Source organism: Elgaria multicarinata, chromosome 14 (assembly GCF_023053635.1).
Source record: "Elgaria multicarinata webbii isolate HBS135686 ecotype San Diego chromosome 14, rElgMul1.1.pri, whole genome shotgun sequence".
NCBI lineage: Eukaryota > Metazoa > Chordata > Lepidosauria > Squamata > Anguidae > Elgaria > Elgaria multicarinata.
In genome coordinates this window covers 25118926-25140614 of record NC_086184.1, presented here as the reverse complement: position 1 = coordinate 25140614, position 21689 = coordinate 25118926, and the positions used below count along the sequence as shown (strand labels likewise).

Sequence of the window (21689 nt, the reverse complement as noted above, 5' to 3'; positions counted from 1 at the left end):
TATATTAAAGAGAAAATGAATCCAGATAGTTTGTATGGCAGATCAGCTGCAGGCCTTAAAATTAATAAGTGCAATTACAAAATGTTACAATATAAAGCTAATGTATAACAATGTAGTATTGCATACAAATAGGAGAGCATTGTACAAAAACATACTATATTCCAGGAAGTGGAATGCAAACATAAGGACTATTTTCTAGATAACTTTGATCTTCAATCTGCAACTTTCTAATCCTGACAGCCCTCCTTTTTAAAGTAAGAATTACTTTGGGGAAATTTGTAACAAAGAAGTGTCTGTGTGTGGGAGGGGGGGGAGTGCTTAACCCATTTCCCACCCACCTCTGCTCTGTTCCAAATTGTCTCCAAGCCATTTTTCACCTACAGCAGGTATGGAAAGCTTTTTGCTTCAGCTTTTCTGGGTTCTTTTTGTGGGTTTGTTTGTTTAGTCATCTGATGTTTGTTTCGTGCACTTGCTTGCAATGCTTTTTAAGTTATAATTCTGGGTGCAATTCAACTTGTTTCAGCGCAGAAGAATAATGGGGAATTGTGGGAGGGGATAGGGGAAACCCACGCCTGGCTGTCAGGCTGTTCACTCAGCAACCCCGCCATGCTGGCGTTGCTAAACAGCTCATGCAACATTGCTGATCATCTGGCTGGTAGAGAGAGAGAGAGAAACAGACCTTTATCTGTCCCAGGCAAGATGATCAACGACGGCAGTTGCATAGAGAAAGTAGATAGTTTCTCCCCTGTCTAAACATGAATATGTTTGCATCTTTAATCAACAGAGTACACACTTTCGCCAGCTGTTTCCTAGATTATGTAAGAAATGAAGCAAAAGAATGACACTCTCGGAATATGCATGGCCCTCTCTGGAAAGGCTGTCTTAGATGAACTCGATCTACTTTGAATCTTTGATGAAATACTGTACATACTACCTATCTTTTGTTGTAAATTGCCCCTGGTGTGTCTTACAGTCCAAGCCTATGCATGTTTAGATGGGGGGGGGGGGGAGCACTACAACTCCTAGCTTGCCCCAGCCAACATAGCCTGTCTAAGCATACATAGAATTGTGCCCTTAGTTTCCAGGTTTCAACACATTTATTGCGAGAAGGGAAACGTTGCGATGGAGAAAAATGCACCTCTGCCAAGGAGCACCTTTTCTGACGCTTGCTGGATGTGCCAGCTGTTTTATAGCAAGTTCTGATCACGTGAGCATAAAACAATTGAGCATGTGCAAAGTACACCTGTTGGCTCAATAAGAAAGTTAACTGACCACTGATTCCTGTATTTTCTGTGGTTAAGCTAGCTCCTTCTTGTCTGTCCTGTAAGAGGAACTTGGCCCCCATCTATACGACAACGGGACTGCTCCTCATTGAATATAAACCCAAATTTTCGTTGATTTGAATCTAGGCAAAGAGCATCATACTGCAGCAACAACAGTGATTTATCTCCTGAATTATTTTTTTGTAGTGCAGTTATTAATGAGCACACGATGCTACGGAGTATAGACGTGCGAAGTTATAAATTTTAACTGTGGAGCTCCGGAGGAACAAGGCAGCAGAGGAGGATGCAAGCGGGGGGGAAGCAGAGTGTTGCAAAGGACAACCCTCTAAAAAGAAAGGTTTACCACAGGCAGGAGAAACGCAAGGCGCGGGGTGAAGAGGCGGTCAGCCTCTGCTCGGGAGTCTTACGCAGGAGAGTGAGAAAATGGAGGCTATTCCTAGCAACGGTAGAAAGAACTGTCAGTAGCATTTAAACACACAAAGAGCAAGAGGGGGACTGAACACCTCCCGCTCTTTGTTTTGATATTGTAAGCTCTATCTGCGGAGCTGCGCAGAATCATATAATTTAAAATGAAAACGGCAGGAAGGAACAAGGGAGCCAGAGGACGACGCGATAGGTGGGAAGGTGGGGAATTGGCCCATCACTTTGTCCTGCCCTCAAAGCTACACCCACATGTCAAAATGCGAATTAACTCCCCCAACGACACATAACTATAACGCGGATGGGGCTTCTCATTGATAAGAGCTTTTGGCACCAGAAGAAAATCCATGTTTTTGAATGTGTACAGACTAATGGATATTTAGGTATAGGGCTAAAGCTGGTGTGGACGACTAAACATATTTCTGCAAACTCGGATGTTGATCCAAAAGTTGCAGAAAATCGCAACTACGAATATGCACATTATCGCGTTAAAAACCGGGTGCTACGGGGAGTGGATGGCTGCATGTGTCCTGAAATGCGAATCTGTGTGTTTAGGTCGGGGTAAAGAACGCGTATAGACATCCCCTTGTTTAACAGTCAGATGTTTCAAAGTTGACATCGAGTGAATGTTATTTCTGCACTAGGCAGAATCATAGAATAGCAGAGTTGGAAGGGGCCTACAAGGCCACTGAGTCCAACCCATCTGTTCAATGCAGGAATCCACCCTAAAGCATCCCCTGACAGATGGTTGTCCAGCTGCCTCTTGAAGGCCTCTAGTGTGGGAGAGCCCACAACCTCCCTAGGGAACTGATTCCATTGTCGTACTGCTCTAACAGTCAGGAAGTTTTTCCTGATGTCCAGCTGGAATCTGGCTTCCTTTATCTTGAGCCCGTGTCCTGCACTCTGGGAGCATCGAGAAGAGATCCTGGCCCTCCTCTGTGTGACAACCTTTTAAGTATTTGAAGAGTGCTATCATGTCTCCCCTCCATCTTCTCTTCTCCAGGCTAAACTGTTCATTTTTTAAAATGAATAGTTCAACTCCAGTACCAATCATGGCTTTGCTTATGCTAAGACATGCCTTTGGTGGCCATCACAATTCTTAAAAATCATTCTTTAAAAAGGAACCCACCCACCCCCCAAGATCAACCACCATGCAACTTCCAAGGAACATGTTTTGAGTACCAGAACTGAATGGAACTCACAGTCCTTGCGCAGGCACACAAAACCCCACTCTTGGGTACCTCAAATCTTTTATTTCAGCAGTAAAAATGTAGCAGAGGCTTTGGGGGCGGAAGGGGGGGTGAGGAGAGAAGAGTTTCGTGGCTAAAGAATCGGCAGCGAGGAATCGGAGACCCTCACGGATCTACCAAAATCAGTTTTAATTTTTGTGAACTGCCCAGAGAGCTTCGGCTATTGGGCGGTATAAGAATGTAATAAATAAATAAATAAATAAATCCCGAGATTTCCCCCAGGGAGGGACCGACTTTCTTCTACCTATTGTAGGGAGGGTGGTGGTGGCTGCTATTACCATAACGGTGTCCCTATTCCCACGTAGTGTGGGGCCGATGGCTCCGATTTCGGCGGGTCTGTGAGTTCATTCCGGTTTTCAGTCCGGACCAAGCCCCACCGAAATCGGAGCCACCAGCCTCCGCTGTTTCCATGCTTAGCAGAGGAGGAGGGGGCCCCATCCCGTGCATGTGTTTACTCAGAAGGAGGTACTGTTTAACGCCACGGGAGTTTACTCCCGGGTAAGTGTGTGCAGGGCCTGCCTGGCCCACGACGCCGTGAGGGAGAAAAGGCCGCACGCACCGGCTGCGGCCCCCTCAGCGCCCTCTTCGCCCGCGCCAGGCCAGGCCGGACCAGACTAGGCCAAGCCCCCTTGGTAAGGGAAGGCCCGCCTCCGCCTCCGCCTCCGCCGGCTGCTTTTGCCCTCCGGCCCCGGCCGCGTCTCTGTGGAGCGGCCCCCGCGATGGCAGCAGCGGCTGTGACGGCTTGGCGAGCGCTGCGGCGGGTCGGGCTCGGGGCGGCCGGCGGCGGCCTGGCCGGGCCCTCGCGTCGCGCCTTCCCCGGGGCCGCTTCTTCGCCGCTGGCTTGGCCCGTCAGCCAGGCCGCTCCGGGCAGGCGCCTCAGCACCAGCCCCGCGTTGCTGCTCGCCGGTGAGTCGCAGCCGGGTGGCGGGAAGGGGAGCGAGAAAGGGGGAGGGCGAGGAAGCGGCGCTGGGCCCTGCTCCGAGGAGGCCGGGGGATGCGAAAGTCCCGGTCCCAGGCGGGACGTTCTCCTGCGCAAGCCCCGCCATTGCAGTGAGTGGGAGCTGCGCAAGAGCGCCGGAGCAGTGGGCTAGCATCCCACGTTAGTGCTATGCAGAGACACTAAAACGAACGAGACTTGGGTTAGTCAGACCCACTGAAATGACTGAGACTTGATGGAGTATTAGGGTGACCATATGAAAAGGAGGGCAGGGCTCCTGTATCTTTAACAGTTGCATATAAAAGGGAATTAATTAATTACATTTCTATACCGCCCAATAGCCGGAGTTCTCTGGGCGGTTCACAAAATTTCTGCAGGTGTCATTTGTATATATGGAGAACCTGGTGAAATTCCCTCTTCATCACAACAGTTAAAGCTGCAGGAGCTATACTAGAGTGACCAGATTTAAAAGAGGGCAGGGCACCTGCAGCTTTCACTGTTGTGATGAAGAGGGAATTTCACCAGGTTCTCCATATATACAAATGACACCTGCAAAAATTCCCTTTTCAATATAACCGTTAAAGAGCAGGAGCCCTGTCCTCCTTGTAATATGGTCACCCTAGGGAGTATCCAATAATAGTCCTACTTAGTGTAGACCCATTGAAATGAATGAGACTTAAGTTAGTTGCTCTAAGTAGCATTAGGAGGGCTTTTTCCGCTGTGGCACCCCGGTTGTGGAATGAGCTCCCCAGAGAGGTCCACCTAGCGCCTACACTGTACTCCTTTCGTCGCCAGCTCAAGACCTTTTTATTCTCTCAGTATTTTAACACTTAATTTTAACTTAAATTTAAATTTTACTGTTTTAACTCTGTATTTTAATCTTATATCAATTTTGCTGCGTGGTTTTATCCTGGTTGTGCTTTTATACTGTATTTTGTATTTGTGCTTTTAACCTGTTGGTTGTTTTATTATGGTTTTAATTTTTGTGAACCGCCCAGAGAGCTTCGGCTATTAGGCGGTATAAAAATGTAATAAATAAATAAATAAAATTAGGATTGGATACCACGCTTAAGACCCACTGAAATGAACGAGACTTAAGTTTGTCATGCATAACTTTAGCCCTGTTCATTTAGTGGCTTTACTCTATGTAGGACTAACATTGGATACTATCCCTAGTACTTATGGTGCCCTTAAGTACAACTCCCATTCATTTCATTGGACCTGAGGGCTTGCTGCTTTACAGCCTCAACTTGTGTTTACTCCCAAGGAAGTGTGCATAGACATACAGCCCGAGCCTGTGCATGTTTACTCAGAACTCACCCACTGAGCCCCAATCGAGTGTGAATGGATCTGTCCTCTTAGTCCATTGCGAGAGTCCTGAGCACCTGAAGGACTTAAGATTGCAGTCTTAAACACGCTTACTAGGGAGTAAGCTCAACGCAGTGAGACTCACTTCTAAGTAAACATGCTCAGGTTTGTGGTGCACAAAAGTTAAGTCTTGTGCAAATTATGTTGGATTCCTGGATATTTAACACATGGGGGGTGGGAGTGGAAGGCCGAAACTGGTAGTGGGATTGTATCCATGGCAGTGGATTATCATGTATTAATTGCAGAATGTACTCACCTGGCATACAAGTTACCGGCACATATGCAACTTTGCAGGATACCATATCAGACTTACAGAGTCTGTGTGTGCAAGAGCTGATCAAAACATGGCAAGGCCGAGGGTGTTATAGTGCTCCTTTCACCAATGTCATTTTGTCTGCACAGAGTTAGTTTTGTTGCAGCTTCAGCTGTTCTCAGTTTGCCAATTTAGGCCCAGTTGGGATTGGATCCTGCACCTACTCTAATTGGATCTGACATTTTGGGCTAAATTGTGTGTTATTGGTGTGCTGCCTAGTAATTTCTTCTATTGCTTGGCAAACCGCCCCCTCCCCCTGTTTTTTCCTCTTTCAGTACTCAGATTACATTCTGCCAACCGAGGATAACACTTTGTGAATCGGGCAAATGAGCTCAAGACCATGAAATTCATGCCACAATAGATGTGTTGGTCTTTAAGGTGCAACAAGAAGCTTTATTCATTTTGCAGGAGTTTGTGCAGGAGAACTTGGCTTGGGATTGCACCCATGAGGTGCATGCATGTCAGTGGGGCCATTAAGTTGAGCTAGCTCATGGTGGAAGGTGCAGAAATAAGGGGAGAGGGATTGTAGGAGTGAGAGGAGATACAGCTTGGTATTTACACAAGATTGTACAAATGGCCCTCTGGATTTGGGATGAAGTCCACGGACAGGGGTCGGCTTATTTCATTTCAGCCCTGCATGGCTTAGCTTTGCTTTCATTTACAAAGCAAGAGTGCATACTCAGGATCTCTAATTACGGCCTCTTAGAAAGTTGCACCCCAGTGATCCTGTGTGTGCTGGGAGTCAAGTGAGAGCTGTACTCCATGCTATGCCACATGTTTGAATCGCTGCATGTTTCGATTGCGTGTAAACTATGCTGTGATATCCTTGCGTCATGCAATGTTGGTAGGTTATATTTTAAATGCCAGAGTCTGGTCCGTTTTGAGCTGGAAGTTCTAACATATTTTTAGCCCTTTTCCTCCCACTAATATCTCTGTGTTTTGAGTTGTAGGGGGCCTTTTGTGGGTTGCTGGCAAGAGAAAATACGAACTGCTCATAAACACTTGCATGTAATTAAGCAGCTAATAGTCGACCCTCTTGAATGGGATGTTTCGTATGAATAATTAACTTAGTACACGTGTCCTTGGGACTGAGATCTAAGATAACTTGCCAGTGCAAGCAAAGCCTTTGTTTCTGTGTCATGTGCCTATTTCATTAAAAACTGGGATGAGCAACACTCACAACTGGATTGTCACAAGACTCACAATGATCCCATTGACCTGGGCCGTGGAAGTCTTCAAAATTGCCAACTGATCTCAATGAACTTACTTTGCAGAAGTTCTATAGAAATTGAGAAGTGATGGATTAGACCTTTCTCAAGCCACCTGAATCCACACGAGCACTTGTGAGTTCAGTATTATCCACTAGATGGGACAAAGGGTTGTTGTTTTCTCTGATAAGTGAGCAATGCATATGCTTAAACAAAGTCTTGCAAATAATATTGCATGGCAGCTGGGGCCTAGTTCACACATGCATGTATATTGCTTGATGAGCAACAGTTGAATGTGTAAACCAACAATGGAAAAGCCGTGGCCTTCTTCAGACATTGTGCTAAACCAGGGATGCACAAGCTTTTTGGTCCTGAGCCTGCATCCAGTGTCTGTGTGCACACACATGCCAATTCATATTATTATTATTATTATTATTATTATTATTATTATTATTATTATTATTATTATTATTATTATTATTATCCCGCCTTTTGCCCAATGCTGGGCCTCAAGGCGGCCTTACAAAGTTTAAAATATACATGGGGGGGGGGAGGGAAACAAAACCATAAACAATTAAAAAATACACAACAAAATTATAAAACATTAACATAGATGGAGGGCCAGATTATTCTCTAAAGGCCTGCTGGAACAAAAAAGTTTTAGCCTGCTTCCGAAAGCCCATCAAGGAGGGAGCCAGCCTAGCTTCCCCAGAAAGAGAGTTCCAGAGCACCGGAGCAGCCACCGAGAAGGCCCTCTCCCATGTTCCCACCAAGCGCGCCTGTGAAGAAGGTGGGACTAAAAGAAGGGCCTCTCCAGAAGATCTCAAAGCACGGGCAGGCTCATAAGGGAGAATACGTTCTTTCAAATAACCTGGACCCGAACCTAGGGTGACCATATGAAAAGAAGGACAGGGCTCCTGTTTCTTTAACTGTGGTGCTGAAGAGGAAATTTCAGCAGGAGTCATTTGTATATATGGGAAATCTGGGGAAATTTCCTCTTCATTACAACAGTTAAAGCTGCAGGTGCCCTGCCCTCTTTTGAATCTGGTCACTCTATTATAGCTCCTGCTGCTTTAACTGTGGTGATGAAGAGGAAATTTCCCCAGGTTCTCCATATATACAAATGACACCTGCTGAAATTCCCTTTTCTATGCAACTGTTAAAGATACAGCAGCCCCGTCCTCCTTTTCATGTGGTCACCCTACCCGAACCATATAGAGCTTTCTAGGTCATAACCAGCACTTTGAATTGTGCCCGGAAACAGACTGGAAGCCAGTGGAGCTGTTTTAACAGGGGAGTTGTGTGCTCCCTGTAACCAGCCCCGGTCAACAATCTGGCTGCAGCTCTTTGAACCAGCTGGAGTTTCCGAACACTCTTCAAAGGCAGCCCCACGTAGAGCACATTACAGTAATCCAATCGGGATGTAACTAAGGCATGTGTCACCGTGGCCAGGTCCGACATCTCTAGGAACGGGCGCAGCTGGCGCACTAGCTTTAACTGTGCAAATGAACTCCTGGCCACTGCCGAAACCTGGGTATCCAGGCTCAGGGCTGAATCCAGAAGTACACCCAAGCTGCGGACCTGCATCTTCAGGGGGAGTGTAACCCCATCCAACACAAGCTGAACCCCTATTCCCTGATCTGCCTTTCAACTGACCAGGAGCACCTCTGTCTTATCTGGATTGAGCTTCAATTTGTTCACCCTCGTCCATAGACGTTTCATAGACATGCACATTCACATACAACTCTTGCAGCATACCACTCTCCCTCTTACACACTGCACAAACACACACACACTGCACAAACACACACATGCACGTCTCACTCAAATCCAGCTGTTGCCCAAAAGCGCGTCAGAGGCCTGGCACCTGATTTGATCAGATAAAACCAACAGTTCTCCCATAAACCTCAGTTCTCAAACCACCCAGCCATCCTGGCTCCTAGCCCTTCTTCCTCCTCTAGTTCATACTCTGTTTCCTAGAATTTTTTCAGGTATGGGGGGGAACTCAGAGAAAAAGCTCTCTACACTTCCTGTCATAGAAGCCCTGTTCCTAGAGTGTCCTAGGAAGTAGGCATAAGCTTTTGAGCATGGCTTTCTAGGATGCTCTAGGAGCAAGGCTTCTGTAGCAGGAATCATATAACCTGTTCCTAATGCATTTTTGTGAGCTGGGCTTTTTTTCACCTCAGCACTAAACCATGATTATGAGAACAAAACTCAGGTTCCCATGTGTCTCCTCCTCCTCCAATGCAAGGAGGAATTTAAAAGCTTTTGCTTTTGACTAACTACAGAATAAATAGATATTGTAAGTAATCTGTTTTTATGCTTTTTTATGTTTTAAAATTTTGTATATTTGTTTTTAATGTTCCGTGTTTTAATCTTTATAAACTGCCCAGAGAGCTTCGGCTATGGGGCGGTATATAAATGCAATAAATAAATAAATAGTGTGTTGTGCATCTGGACAAACTGGCTAGTCATTATTATTATTATTATTTATTTATATAGCACCATCGATGTACATGGTGCTGTACAGATAACACAGTAAATAGCAAGACCCTGCCGCATAGGCTTACAATCTAATAAAGTTGTAGTAAACAATAAGGAGGGAAAGAGAATGCAAACAGGCACAGGGAAGTGTAAACAGGCACCGGGAAGGGTGAAGCTAACAGTATAGAGTCAGAACAAACTCAAAGTTTAAAAGCTATAGGGAAAAGAAAAGTTTTTAGCTGTGTTTTAAAAGCTGTGATTGAGTTGGTAGTTCTCAAGTGTTCTGGAAGAGCATTCCAGGCATGAGGGGCAGCAGAGGAAAATGGACGAAGCCGAGCAAGGGAAGTAGAGACCCTTGGGCAGGCAAGAAGCATGGCATCAGAGGAGCGAAGAGCACGAGCGGGGCAATAGTGTGAGATGAGAGAGGAGAGATAGGCAGGAGCTAGACCGTGAAAAGCTTTGAAGGTCAACAGGAGAAGTTTATATTGGATTCTGGAGTGAATTGGGAGCCAATGAAGAGATTTCAGAAGCGGAGTGACATGGTCAGAGCAGCGGGCCAGGAAGATGATCTTAGCGGCAGAGTGGTGGACAGAGACCAGCGGACTGATGTGAGATGAGGGGAGGCCAGAGAGAAGGAGGTTGCAGTAGTCCAACCGAGAGATAACCAGTAAGTGAACAAGAGTCTTGGCAGAAGAGACAGACAAAAATGGTCGAATCCTGGCAATATTATACAGGAAGAAACGACAAGATTTAGCTACTGCCTCGATATGAGGAATAAAGGAGAGCGAGGAATCAAATATAAAGCCAAGACTACGAGCTTCCTTGACCGGAGTAAGCGTGACATCGTTGACAGTAAGAGAGAATGAGAGATGAGGAGAAGGTTTAGGAGGAAAAACAAGCAGTTCATTAAATCAACTATGATTTAATGATAAACCTTCGTTTATCAAGCTGGCTTGTGTTAGTAAGACATCATTAAAATTAATCATAGTTTAGGGTCTGGACATAAAGTTAATAGTGGCTAATCAAAAATGTAAACAGAAACCTCCAATCTCATTGTGGTACTGGAGGAGGAGAGTGTAGATCACACCAGGTTTTCCTCCTAATGCCGTGTGAACACTAAGCCTTTGTATTCACAGCAATTGTGGCCCCAATCTCTGGTGTTATATCTATGACGGTCCATTCACAGATGCAAGCCAGGTGTTGCATTCAGCAAATTTTGACCACTAGCTGTACCCGGCGTAACATACGCCGTTGTAGCACATCTTAAAGTTTATTAATTAAATATCATTGTGGGGGCACGGGCTGCTTGGAGGCCGCCGATACAGCACTGTCTGCAGACCTGGGGAGCAGGGAGGTTGGGGGAGGGGGAGCAGGTGTCCTCCTCTCCCCGGGGTTCCTGTTAGCCTTGGGCCACCCGCCCAGCTCGCATGAGATTAGGCCAGGGCCTGGGCTCGCAGCCTCCCACCCGGCCACCAAGGGCCCTGGCTGTGCCTCGCTCATGCTCTGGACCGTGGCGCTGCCCCCTTCTGGGGGGGGGGAGTGAAGAGGCAGAAAGGGGGGTAGGATTACCTTGGAAAGCCTGGAGGAGTCGGGCGAGGGGCTTAGCAACCTGTATCAGCTGAAGCCTTTACGGAAACATACCTAAGTGTTTTATATATTTATGTGAACCAATTGTTGGGCTGCACCTCCCATCAGCCCAGGGCAGCGTAACCAATGGCATGTGAAGTTGGGTGTTTCAGTCCAACTACATCTGGGGGCCTACATGTTCCCCATCCCTGCCTTAGAGAACCAGTACCACTGTCTTACTGTGATTTCTTTCCATTGTAATGGCCCAGACTGTGATCATCAATGGCGCTTGAAGAATTCTTGGAAGAATTTCTTAACTGAGTTTTATCTGTTCATGGATAGCTAAATACACAGTTCATTCAAAGCCAAGGTCAGTTTTTGAGGTCAATTCAAGAGGGATTACTTGTCATGTTTTGCTGTGGCTTGAATAATAGTTGTTTTTAGAAAGTTTGTTGTCTTAAAAGTATTCTGTCTTTTAGTTTTCCGTCCAGTGAAAACTTTTTACCCAGAGTCTTGCTCTAACGTTATACTATACATGTTTACTTAGAAAAAAACTACACTGTGTTCAGCGGGGCTTACTCCCATGTACTGTAAGTGGGAATAGGGTTGCAGGCTCAGTTCCTGTCACACCTATGCTTCTGTTAGGGTCCCACATTATACACCAATCCTAAACCTACTATAAAGGACAGAAATCTTGTTAAAGTAAGCCTAGGTTCTAACCTAAAAGCTGTCAACTTCTCAGTGACTTAGACTATTTTGAATTCATTGTTCCTATATAATGGTAATATTACTATATCAACTCTCAATTGGTACTCTTTAGTATTTATAAAATACAACGTACATTTGTATTTCTCAGATTAAAACCCCTCACAAACCTTAATTAAAATTTACTAAAACTAATACACTGAGATGATGTAAGTGAAAGAGAATAAATATGAATTTGAAATTGACCAGCTAAGCTTTTATGACAGAGTGCAGAACTGATGGTACAACCAAACTTAGAATCCTGTACACAGGATTCTAAGTGTGGTTGCACCATAGGTTCTTCCCTCATAGGGGAGATGTATTTATTTATTTAAAACATTTACAGTATATCCCGCCCTATATCATAAGGATTTCTTGGTGGCGTACAGAGATGTTCCATCATTTTAAGATGCCCTTCTCTGCCCTTTTTCCTGCTCTTCAATATCTTTTTTGAAGTGCACCTACAATGATCAAGGGGCTGGAGCAATGCCCCTATGAGGGGAGGTTACAACAACTGGGATTGTTAAGGGGAGGCATGGGCAGGGTCTACACTACTGCATTATAATGATATTGACAACTATTGAGGCCTATGACACATTCCATATACTGTTTTCAAACTCCCTTTGAAGTGTTATATCCTACTTGGTGTAGATCTGGCCATGATAGAAATGTACAAAATTATACATGGTGTGGAGAAAGTGGGTAGGGAGACATTTTGCTCTCATAATACTAGAACCCAGTGGGGTCACCCCATGAAGCTGATTAGTGGGAGATTCAGGACAGATAAAAGGAAGGACGTCTTCATACAGCGCATAGTTAAACTATGGAATTCACTGCCACAAGATGTAGTGATGGCCACCAATTTGGATGGCTGTAAAAGGGTTAGATAAATTCCTGGGAAAGGGGCTCCTAGTCCTAATAGCGAGATTCTATCTCCAGTTTCAAAGGCAGTACGGCTTGGGGCCAGGTTATTTGAAGGAACGCCTCCTCCCATATGTACCTGCCCAGACATTAAGATCATCCACAGGGGCCCTTCTCCGTGAGCCCCCGCCAAAGGAAGTGAGGCAGGTGGCTACTAGGAGGAGGGCTTTCTCCGCTGTGGCATCCTGGCTGTGGAACAAGCTCCCCAAAGCTCCACCTGGCGCCTACACTGTATTCTTTTCGTTGCCAGCTGAAGACCTTTTTATTTTCTCAGTATTTTAATATCTAAATTTAAACTTTGCTGGTTTAATTCTGTATTTTAATCCTATATCAATTTCTGCTGTGTGGTTTTATCCTGGTTGTGCTTTTTATATTGTATTTTGTATTTGGGTTTTTAGCTTGTTGGATGTTTTATTATGTTCCTAGTGGTTTTAATTTTTGTGAACCACCCAGAGAGCTTCAGCTATTGGGCGGTATAAAAATGTAATAAATAAATGTATGCCTATGTAAACCAGTTGCTGGGGAACATGGGCAGGAGGGTGCTGCTGCATTCATGTCTTGCTTGTGGGTCTTCTGGCTGGTTGGCCACTGTGTGAACAGAATGCAGGACTACATGGTCCCTTGGTTTGATCCAGCATCAGGGCTCTTATTGTGTTCCAATACCCTGGCTATGGGCCTAATACAGCCCAGTGGGCTCCACAGTCTGACACAGTCTGACCCAGAGAGCCCCCTGGAGGGATCCCTCCCATGGAATTCCTCTGCCAGAGACTCTGCCAGTACTGTGAAGAGTATCATTTAAGAGTATTTAAGAGTATCATTCCTTGTAATAATGAACTCAAATGATGAGTGCTGACAGGACTGGAGCTGAAAGGAGCCCACGGAGAAACAAAAGGGGAGTTATTATTTATTTATTTATTTATTTATTTATTTATTTATTACATTTTTATACCGCCCAATAGCCGAAGCTCTCTGGGCGGTTCACAAAAATTAAAACCACAGTAAAACACCCAACAGTTTAAAACACAATTACGAAATACAGTATAAAAAGCGCAACCAGGGTAAAACCACACAGCAAAGTTGATATAGGATTAAAATACAGAGTTAAAACAGTAAAATTTAAATTTAAGTTAAAATTAAGTGTTAAAATACTGAGTGAATAAAAAGGTCTTCAGCTGGCGACGAAAGCAGTACAGTGTAGGCGCCAAGCGGACCTCTCTGGGGAGCTCGTTCCACAACCGGGGTGCCACAGCGGAGAAAGCCCTCCTCCTAGTAGCCACCTGCCTCACTTCCTTTGGCAGGGGCTCACGGAGAAGGCCCCCTGTAGATGATCTTAAGGTCCGGGTAGGTACATATGGGAGGAGGCGTTCCTTCAGATAACCTGGCCCCAAACCGTTTAGGGCTTTAAATGTTAATACCAGCACTTTGAATTGGGCCCGGACCTGGACTGGCAGCCAGTGAAGTTGTAAAAGGACTGGCGTAATGTGATCTCGCCGGCCAGTCCCTGTTAATAACCTTGCTGCCCTGTTTTGCACCAGTTGAAGTTTCCGGACCGTTTTCAAAGGCAGCCCCACGTATAACGCATTGCAGTAATCCAAACGAGAGGTTATCAGAGCATGGATAACTGTAGCTAAGCTATCTCTGTCCAGATAAGGGCGCAGCTGGTATATCAGCCTGAGCTGATAAAAGGTGCTCTTTGCCACTGAGTTCACCTGTGCCTCAAGTGACAGTTCTGGATCCAAGAGCACCCCCAAACTACGGACCCGATCCTTTAGGGGGAGTGCAACCCCGTCCAGGACAGGGCAAACATCACCTCGCCGGACAGAAGAACCACCCGCTAACAGTACCTCCGTCTTGTCTGGATTGAGTCTCAGTTTATTAGCCCTCATCCAGTCCATTACCGTGCCCAGACACTGGTTCAGAACAGCCACTGCCTCACCTGGGTTTGATGAAAAGGAAAGGTAGAGCTGGGTATCATCCGCATATTGATGACACCTCAGTCCACATCTCCGGATAACCTCCCCCAGCGGCTTCATGTATATGTTAAACAGCATAGGGGATAAGATAGAGCCCTGTGGAACCCCATGGCTTAGGTGCCACGGCACAGAGCAATAATCCCCCAGCACCACCTTCTGGAATCGGCCATCCAAGTAGGAGCGGAACCACTGCAACGCAGTACCTCCAACTCCCAGCTCAGACAACCTATCCAGAAGGATACCATGGTCGATGGTATCGAAGGCCGCTGAGAGGTCCAGGAGAACCAACAGGGTCGCACTCCCCCTGTCTCTCTCCCGACAGAGGTCATCCCACAGGGCGACCAAGGCAGTTTCCGTTCCAAAACCAGGCCTGAAGCCCGATTGAAATGGATCTAGATAATCCGTTTCATTCAAGAGTGCCTGGAGTTGTCCTGCAACCACCCGCTCAAGCACCTTGCCCAGGAAAGGGATATTAGCCACCGGCCTATAGTTGTTAACATCCTCCGGGTCCAGATTAGGCTTCTTCAGGAGTGGTCTAATTACCGCCTCTTTTAAAGAGGCCGGCACCACTCCCTCTCTCAAGGAGGCATTTACAACCTCCTGGACCCAGCCGGCGATCCCCTCCTTATTTGATGTAATGAGCCATGAGGGGCAAGGGTCAAGCACACAGGTGGTCGAACGGACTTGGCCAAGCACCTTGTCCACATCCTCGGGCCTCACTAACTGAAACTCATCCAATAAAACTGAACCGGACGGCGCTCTGAACACCTCTACTAGTGGAGCTGCATTAAGTGTGGTGTCCAATTCATGACGAATCTGAGCGACTTTATCTTCAAAGTGCCGTGCAAATTTGTCACAGCGTGCTACCGAGGGTTCCACCATCTCTCGCCCTGGCCCAGAGTGTAACAGGCCGCGAACCACCCGGAAAAGCTCCGCCGGACGACACTGAGAAGACGCAATGCTGGTGGAAAAGAACTGCCTCTTTGCCACCCTCACCGCCACAGAGTAGGCTCGATAGTGAGCTCTAACCCGTTATTAGCATGCTTAGGAGAATCCTAAGACTTGTAGAAGTACAAAAAAACCACCAAACCACCTTTTTAGCCCGCCCTGCCCGCCCCCACTCCAGAAAATCCCCCAAAACCAGTCCTATGAGGATGGAATGTTGAATATCAGCTGAAAAAGGCAAAAATGAAAGGGGGAATGGATGAAATGGCATGCTGGAGAAGGGCATGGCTGGCTGGAACTATTCTGATCCAGTATTGAAAATTCAGTGCGTTTGTCCATTCCTAATGTTGTTAAATCGTTGTACTTTAGCACACTATTTGATTGTTACTTTTTCAATATTACAAAAACCAAAAAGTGACAAGCAGAACTACATAGCATAGAAGGAGAGGCATTTGAGATTACTTAATGGCGTGGATCTCCGAGTGAATGCTTTGGTAAATTAGGGTGACCATATGAAAAGGAGGACAGGGCTCCTGTATCTTTAACACTTGTATTGAAAAGGAAATTTCAGCAGGTGTCATTTGTATATATGGGGAACCTGGTGAAATTTCCTCTTCGTCACCACAGTTAAAGCTGCAGGAGCCCTGCCCTCTTTAGCATCTGGTCATTCTAGTACAGCTCCTGCAGTTTTAACTGTTTTGATGAAGAGAGAATTTCACCAGGTTCTCCATATATACAAATAATACCTGCTGAAATTCCTATTTCTATGCAACTGTTAAAGATACAGGAGCCCTGTCCTCCTTTCCATATGGTCACCCTAGGTAAATGAACTTCTTCTTCTTCCTCTTCCTCTTCCATTTCTAGACCGCCCAATAGCCAGGGCTCTCTGGGCGGTTTACAACTAGGCAGGAAAATAGGCCACTAAGACTTGCCTTCTCTAACTGTTGTTGGATTTGGAACTAGGGATACTTAGATGGAGTTTTTAAGGTATGAAGCAAAAATAGGATTTAGAAAAGCAGGATGTGTTGAAATGTCCCTGTGTGCTTTGTTTTAGCTCGCCGATTCACAGACAAGCATGAATGGATCTCAGTTGAAAATGGTATTGGGACCGTAGGAATCAGCAACTTTGCACAGGTACTGATCTCAGCCCACACACACACTTAAAATGTACATTTGTCAAGCTGCTGTAGGCCTTGGCTTTTGCTTCCATCATTGTTCTAATTGCCCATTCTGCATACAGAGCCAAATGGTGGACTTGGAACTCAGTGTGCGTCCGGAGAACGCCATTGGTTACCAGTTTGGCCTCTATGCAGTACACTTAAGACTTAATGGGAGTCTCTTGGCTCCAAGTTTTTATTACTTTCCGTTTGTTTAATTGTGGATCATGCTTATTAATATAAGCATTTATAGGGCTGCATACGCCCTTGTATCTGGGGTTGGAAAATTCAATGATGCTCGGTTGCTTACCTGTGCATCTGAATATTTGATGAAGGTATGAAATTGCAAACAAAACAACAGCAACAAAATTGGAAACATTACTGTCCCTGCCAAAATATTTATAGTTTAGTTTTTGGGGCCGGTGAGCACGTAGACTTTCTGCTCTGTGTATAAAGACTGTATGATTTCTTAAATGAATTTGTGGATGTGGCTGGCATTTGGTCTGCATTCAGCTGTGTGGGTCCCACCTTATGCAAGTTCTAGAGCAGGGCGTTACCGTGGCATGCTTGAGCAGCGTCTCCATTCCTCATCTATAAAAAAATGTAATTTCTAAAACGGGTGGCAACGTGCAGCCTGCATGTGGCCATTGCTGCTCCCTAATATGGTGGATCATAATTATACTTTTTTAAAAACACAAAATGGTCTCCAGATTGGCTGTTTTGAAACTTTGGGGGGGGGCCTTTGAGAAAACAAGCTAACTTTGACCTTTTGGGCACTCTGTAGCTGCTTGGATGCCATTTTCCCCCCTTTTAAAAAGAACTGCCCCTGCAGTACGTGGCCGCGTTCATGCAAACTGCTAAACCAGAATTCTTCGGTGCTGGTAAACGCCCGATCGCTCCCACCCGGCTCCTGTAGTAAACAGGCATGGCTAAACTAACTAGGAGCATACCAGCGTGGGATAGCATCTCGTTACATCCGAACCAAGACTCCAGGCTAGTCGCTCCTCTTCAAACTCTGGTTTGAAGCTGGCTTCCAGATTCAGGCTTGTTAGAGGAACAGCAAGCTTGGGTCATCGCGATTTGGATGTAATATGAAGCATTTTTACCCTGGTAAGTTCCTGGTTAGTTTAGCTGCTCTGTCCCACTTGTAGGAGGAGCCAAGTGGGAGCGATCAGGCAGTGTGCTTACAGGTGATCAAGAAACCAGGATTCTGAAGAATTCTGGCTTTGCTTTTTGTTCAAACATGGCCAGAAAGTCATTACAGGAGCACTGTTGGAGCCATTTCTGAAATGCTTGAGTCACTGTCTCTTGATCCAGTTGTAAAATCCATACGCAGAGAGAGACCAGGAAAGAGGGCTAGTCCTCTCCTTTTCAAGATCCAGTTGGCTGGATAGTAACACAGGACTGTGTGTGTGTAAGGTACTATGAAACTGGTGTGGCTGAGAGACTTCCCAGCTGTTTTCTCCTTTGCTCATTACTCTCCGCTTTGACCTTGCTATGCATGAGAAGTCAGGCCTTGTTGTTTGGGATGTGGTCAGTGTGCCAATCTAAGACTTATTCAAAGAGAAGAGAGGTATTTGGGGTGGGTTCTTAGGAACTGCGAAAGTATTAGCCCCATTCAGCTCGTGTTTATGGAATATGGGAGTCACTGCATGGCGGATTTGCTCCTTGCTGAAATCCTTATTGTGGAGCCTAACAGTTTGGCAGCTTTTTCATGTCCTCTCAGCTGTCGCTGATGATGCCCTGAACTTTCATTTCAGGAAGCATTAGGAGATGTCGTTTATTGCAGTCTTCCAGAAATCGGAACAAAGTTGAATAAACAGGGTAAGCATTCCCCCCCTTCTTTTAATATTTGGTGATTAACACACTGAAACATTGCCAGAAAACAATGGGTGCTTGGGTTTTTTTTTTACATTAAACAGTAATGCCATTCTTGGACTGGAACCCAGAAAGCTGCTTGAGGTGCTTTTCAAGGGCTTGGGCATGCCAAGTACTTTTTGGGGTTTTTTTAAACTTCGATTAATAGACCTCTCCCCCCTCCCACGTCTCCCCCCCCCCCCCGACTCATGCTAATTCATGGCACAATCAGATTTTGAAAGACTGTTACTTCTGAAAGCTAGCTTGTCAGGTGGCGTGAGGGCTGTGAAATGCAGGTCAGAGACTGGTTTAGTGAGCAAAATGAGCCATGTACTTCCAGGATTTGGACCCTGTTCTTTCAGAGACAGATAAAAGGAAGCACTTTCTTTACATAGTGCATAGTTAAATTATGGAATTCACTACCACAAGTCTTAGTGACTGCCATCAAGTTGGATGGCTTTAAAAAGGGTTAGACGAATTCCCAGAGGAGAAGGCTGTCAGTGGGTTCTAGTCCTGATGGCTATGTGCTTCTCCAGTATCAGAGGGAGCCTGCCTGTGTTTCTGAGGGCATGCTCCTGGTGGTTCCACATGAATTGGAGTCCACCAGGAGAAGAGCCTTCAGTGTGGTGGCCCCCTTTCCTATGAAATTTCCTGCCTCTCGAGGTCAGGCAGGTGCCAACTTTGTATTCCTTCCGGCACCTACTGAAAACATTCCCGGAAGCCTTCCCTTAATGACCAGCTTAGGATAAATTTGCACTTTGTTTCTTTTAAAATGTATTTTAAAGTGTTTTTATTCTTTTAATCTATTTGTTCACTGATCTGAAATTCTTGAATTGGTAACGGTATATAAATATTGTAAATAAATAAACATGTACACCTGGGAGACAAGAGCAGGAGGGTGCGGTTGTACTTACGTCCTGCTTGTGGGTTTGCCGTCGACAGCAAGTTGGGCACTGTATAAACAGAGTGCTGGGCTAGACCTTTGGCCTGATCCAGCATGGCTCTTCTTAGGTTATTATGTTCATATTCTTAGCTCTTATATAGATGGAGCAAACAGTCTTTTCTTTTCTATTTTTGACTTGAAATGGAGCTTGGATTCAACCCAATCTTCCCCAACAGTGCTAGAGCTCCTTAACTTTTCTGAATTCTTGAGGGGATGGTTTGAGACGTCTGTGAAAATCAAGCAAGATCCCATCTTCAGTATTCTAGTCAATTTGCCTTTCTCTCTCCAATGCTTTATTTCAGATGAGTTTGGTGCTTTGGAAAGCGTGAAGGCCGCTAGTGAACTCTACTCCCCACTCACGGGAGAAGTAACAGAAATCAACTCCACCCTTGCTGATAATCCAGGACTTGTCAACAAATCTTGTTACCAGGATGGTAAGAGAATGCATTATGATATCTCAAAAGTGTTTCTGCAGAAAATTGAGGTGGTAACATCAAACCCATCTGGTATTGTGATCTGGTTGTGGCAGTGAAACATCCAGCACTGGGTGAGCTAGTGTGAAGGCACGGGATGTTTAGGTGCTGAGGGAACTCAACAGTTTGCAGTTATCGCTTTTTTGCGGGAAGGGACCACTGTCAGTCTGGCTGGAATTTAATTGTCAGAAAGAGATAGTTGAGGACTATGGTACCCTTTACTTGCTTTAGCAGTGGTGCGGGAGGTAAGTATCTGGGCTGACAAACAGGTGAGCATGTTTGGCTTTGTCCATAAGGTGAAAGTTGTTTAAATAGTATCAGCACCGTGTGATGAAGCCATAAAAAGTGTCTCACGTACCACTACTGTAACTCATAAAAGGCACCTAAAAGGAGATCTCAGGGAGTAGAGTGGGATGGAGAGATAAAGGGGGATGTGAGATTTGAGCTGGGACTTTCTGGTTCACTTGTTGCTCATTCTCTTTAGTTACTACACTGATGCCTTTCCTTTATAGAATCACAGTTGTCTTCTTTCTCAACTTTCACCTATGAAACATTACTAATTTTCTATGGGATTTGTGTTTGCCAAATTTCTATGGGATTTGTGTTTGGGTTTAATTACTAGAGATAAGAGCTAGCATTTACTAGAGCTTGCAAGGAGCAAAGTATACATTGTTTTGTTTAAAAAAAACCTGGTGTTTTTTTCTTGCTCGTAGGATGGCTTATCAAAATGACTGTGGATAACCCTTCAGAATTTGACGAACTCATGAGTGAAGACGCGTATGAGAAATACATAAAATCTATTGAGGAGTGACCTGAATATCAAAAGTAAATGACTAGAACCACTTACTTCAGTGTAGATTGTCCTAAATTAGTTATGTACCGAAGGTCTAAGTCTGAGCAGCTTATCGAGGGAATTTTCAAGGAAAATGAGCTGCCTTTGATTCAAACTGTGCTGATCTCTGCCCACAAGAGACTGTAGAGCAAAGCAATTTTATCTTGTTTTGCCCACCTTCTGCTAGTCAGTTGTCTCGTACGTGGGCGTCCTGTAGCCTAATAAATGTAATTCCATGATGTCGGAGTTTGAAGTTCATAATTGCATCTGGAGTAGAATAACCTTTATCCCTTAAATAAACCCAGCGTTGATAACGTAGAACTGTAAAGTGATGCAACAGCCTTAATTCCATAGCACAAAGTGTGCTTTTCATCTCTGTCATTTTATTTCTTTCCTCCGTCCCATTCCACCACCCCCACGGGTACGTGAGTCTACTTTCAATCAGGTTTTGTAATATTAAAACTGTGTCTCTATCTTCAGAATTAGTGAACATTCCCGGTGATTACAGCAGAACCAGATTTCACGTTTTAAAGTAAAAACGTGGAAGAGTGGCCATTTTCTAAAGATAAAGCTTTCTAGCAGAACAGATAACAGAAGTTAATAAAAAATCCTGACTTTACCAAATGTGTTTGCTGTTCTTTTTTTATGTTCTGAAGCAGCCTCTTCGTGGGATTAATATTTAAAGGGTATTTTGTGTGTGTGTAACATTTTGGAATGTACAGGATCAATCTCCAGCTGGAACAACCTCAACTGGTGTTGTAACACGTTTGTTTGATTGGGATGTCTGGACAATGGCCAAAGCACCCTTTCAACTGCCAACTGGACTGAGTTGGGTTAACTGGAGACTGAAGATGTTTTCTGCAGTACAGTTTTCTGTTTGTTTCTTTTAAGCCAGGGTAGGGTTAAATAGCAGAAGAGTAAAAGTCTAATCATACATAGTAGTTAGCCAGGATGACCATATGAAAAGGAGGACAGGGCTCCTGCATCTTTAACAGTTGCATAGAAAAGGGAATTT

The 21689-nt window shown here is 45.1% G+C and overlaps 2 protein-coding genes across 2 annotated transcripts in view; one reads left to right on the top strand and one right to left on the bottom strand.

Moving 5' to 3' along the window:
* The window catches only part of CMIP (c-Maf inducing protein), a 605118-nt gene that overhangs the window by 450123 nt on the left and 133306 nt on the right, over window positions 1-21689 (bottom strand). The gene's annotated exons all lie outside the window — the stretch shown is intronic.
* On the top strand, window positions 3464-21298 carry GCSH (glycine cleavage system protein H). The gene is made up of 5 exons (XM_063141146.1): window positions 3464-3859; window positions 16467-16546; window positions 18330-18393; window positions 19672-19803; window positions 20556-21298. Exons 1-5 carry the CDS (start codon window positions 3673-3675, stop codon window positions 20651-20653), a joined length of 561 nt encoding a protein of 186 aa, XP_062997216.1. The 5' UTR covers window positions 3464-3672; the 3' UTR covers window positions 20654-21298.

Coding starts and splice junctions, on each gene's coding strand:
- GCSH (XM_063141146.1), top strand. CDS start 3,673: ATGGCAGCAGCGGCTGTGACGGCTTGGCGAGCGCTGCGGCGGGTCGGG. Junction 18,394..19,671: donor AACAAAGTTGAATAAACAGG/GTAAGCATTCCC, acceptor GCTTTATTTCAG/ATGAGTTTGGTGCTTTGGAA. Junction 19,804..20,555: donor CAAATCTTGTTACCAGGATG/GTAAGAGAATGC, acceptor TCTTGCTCGTAG/GATGGCTTATCAAAATGACT.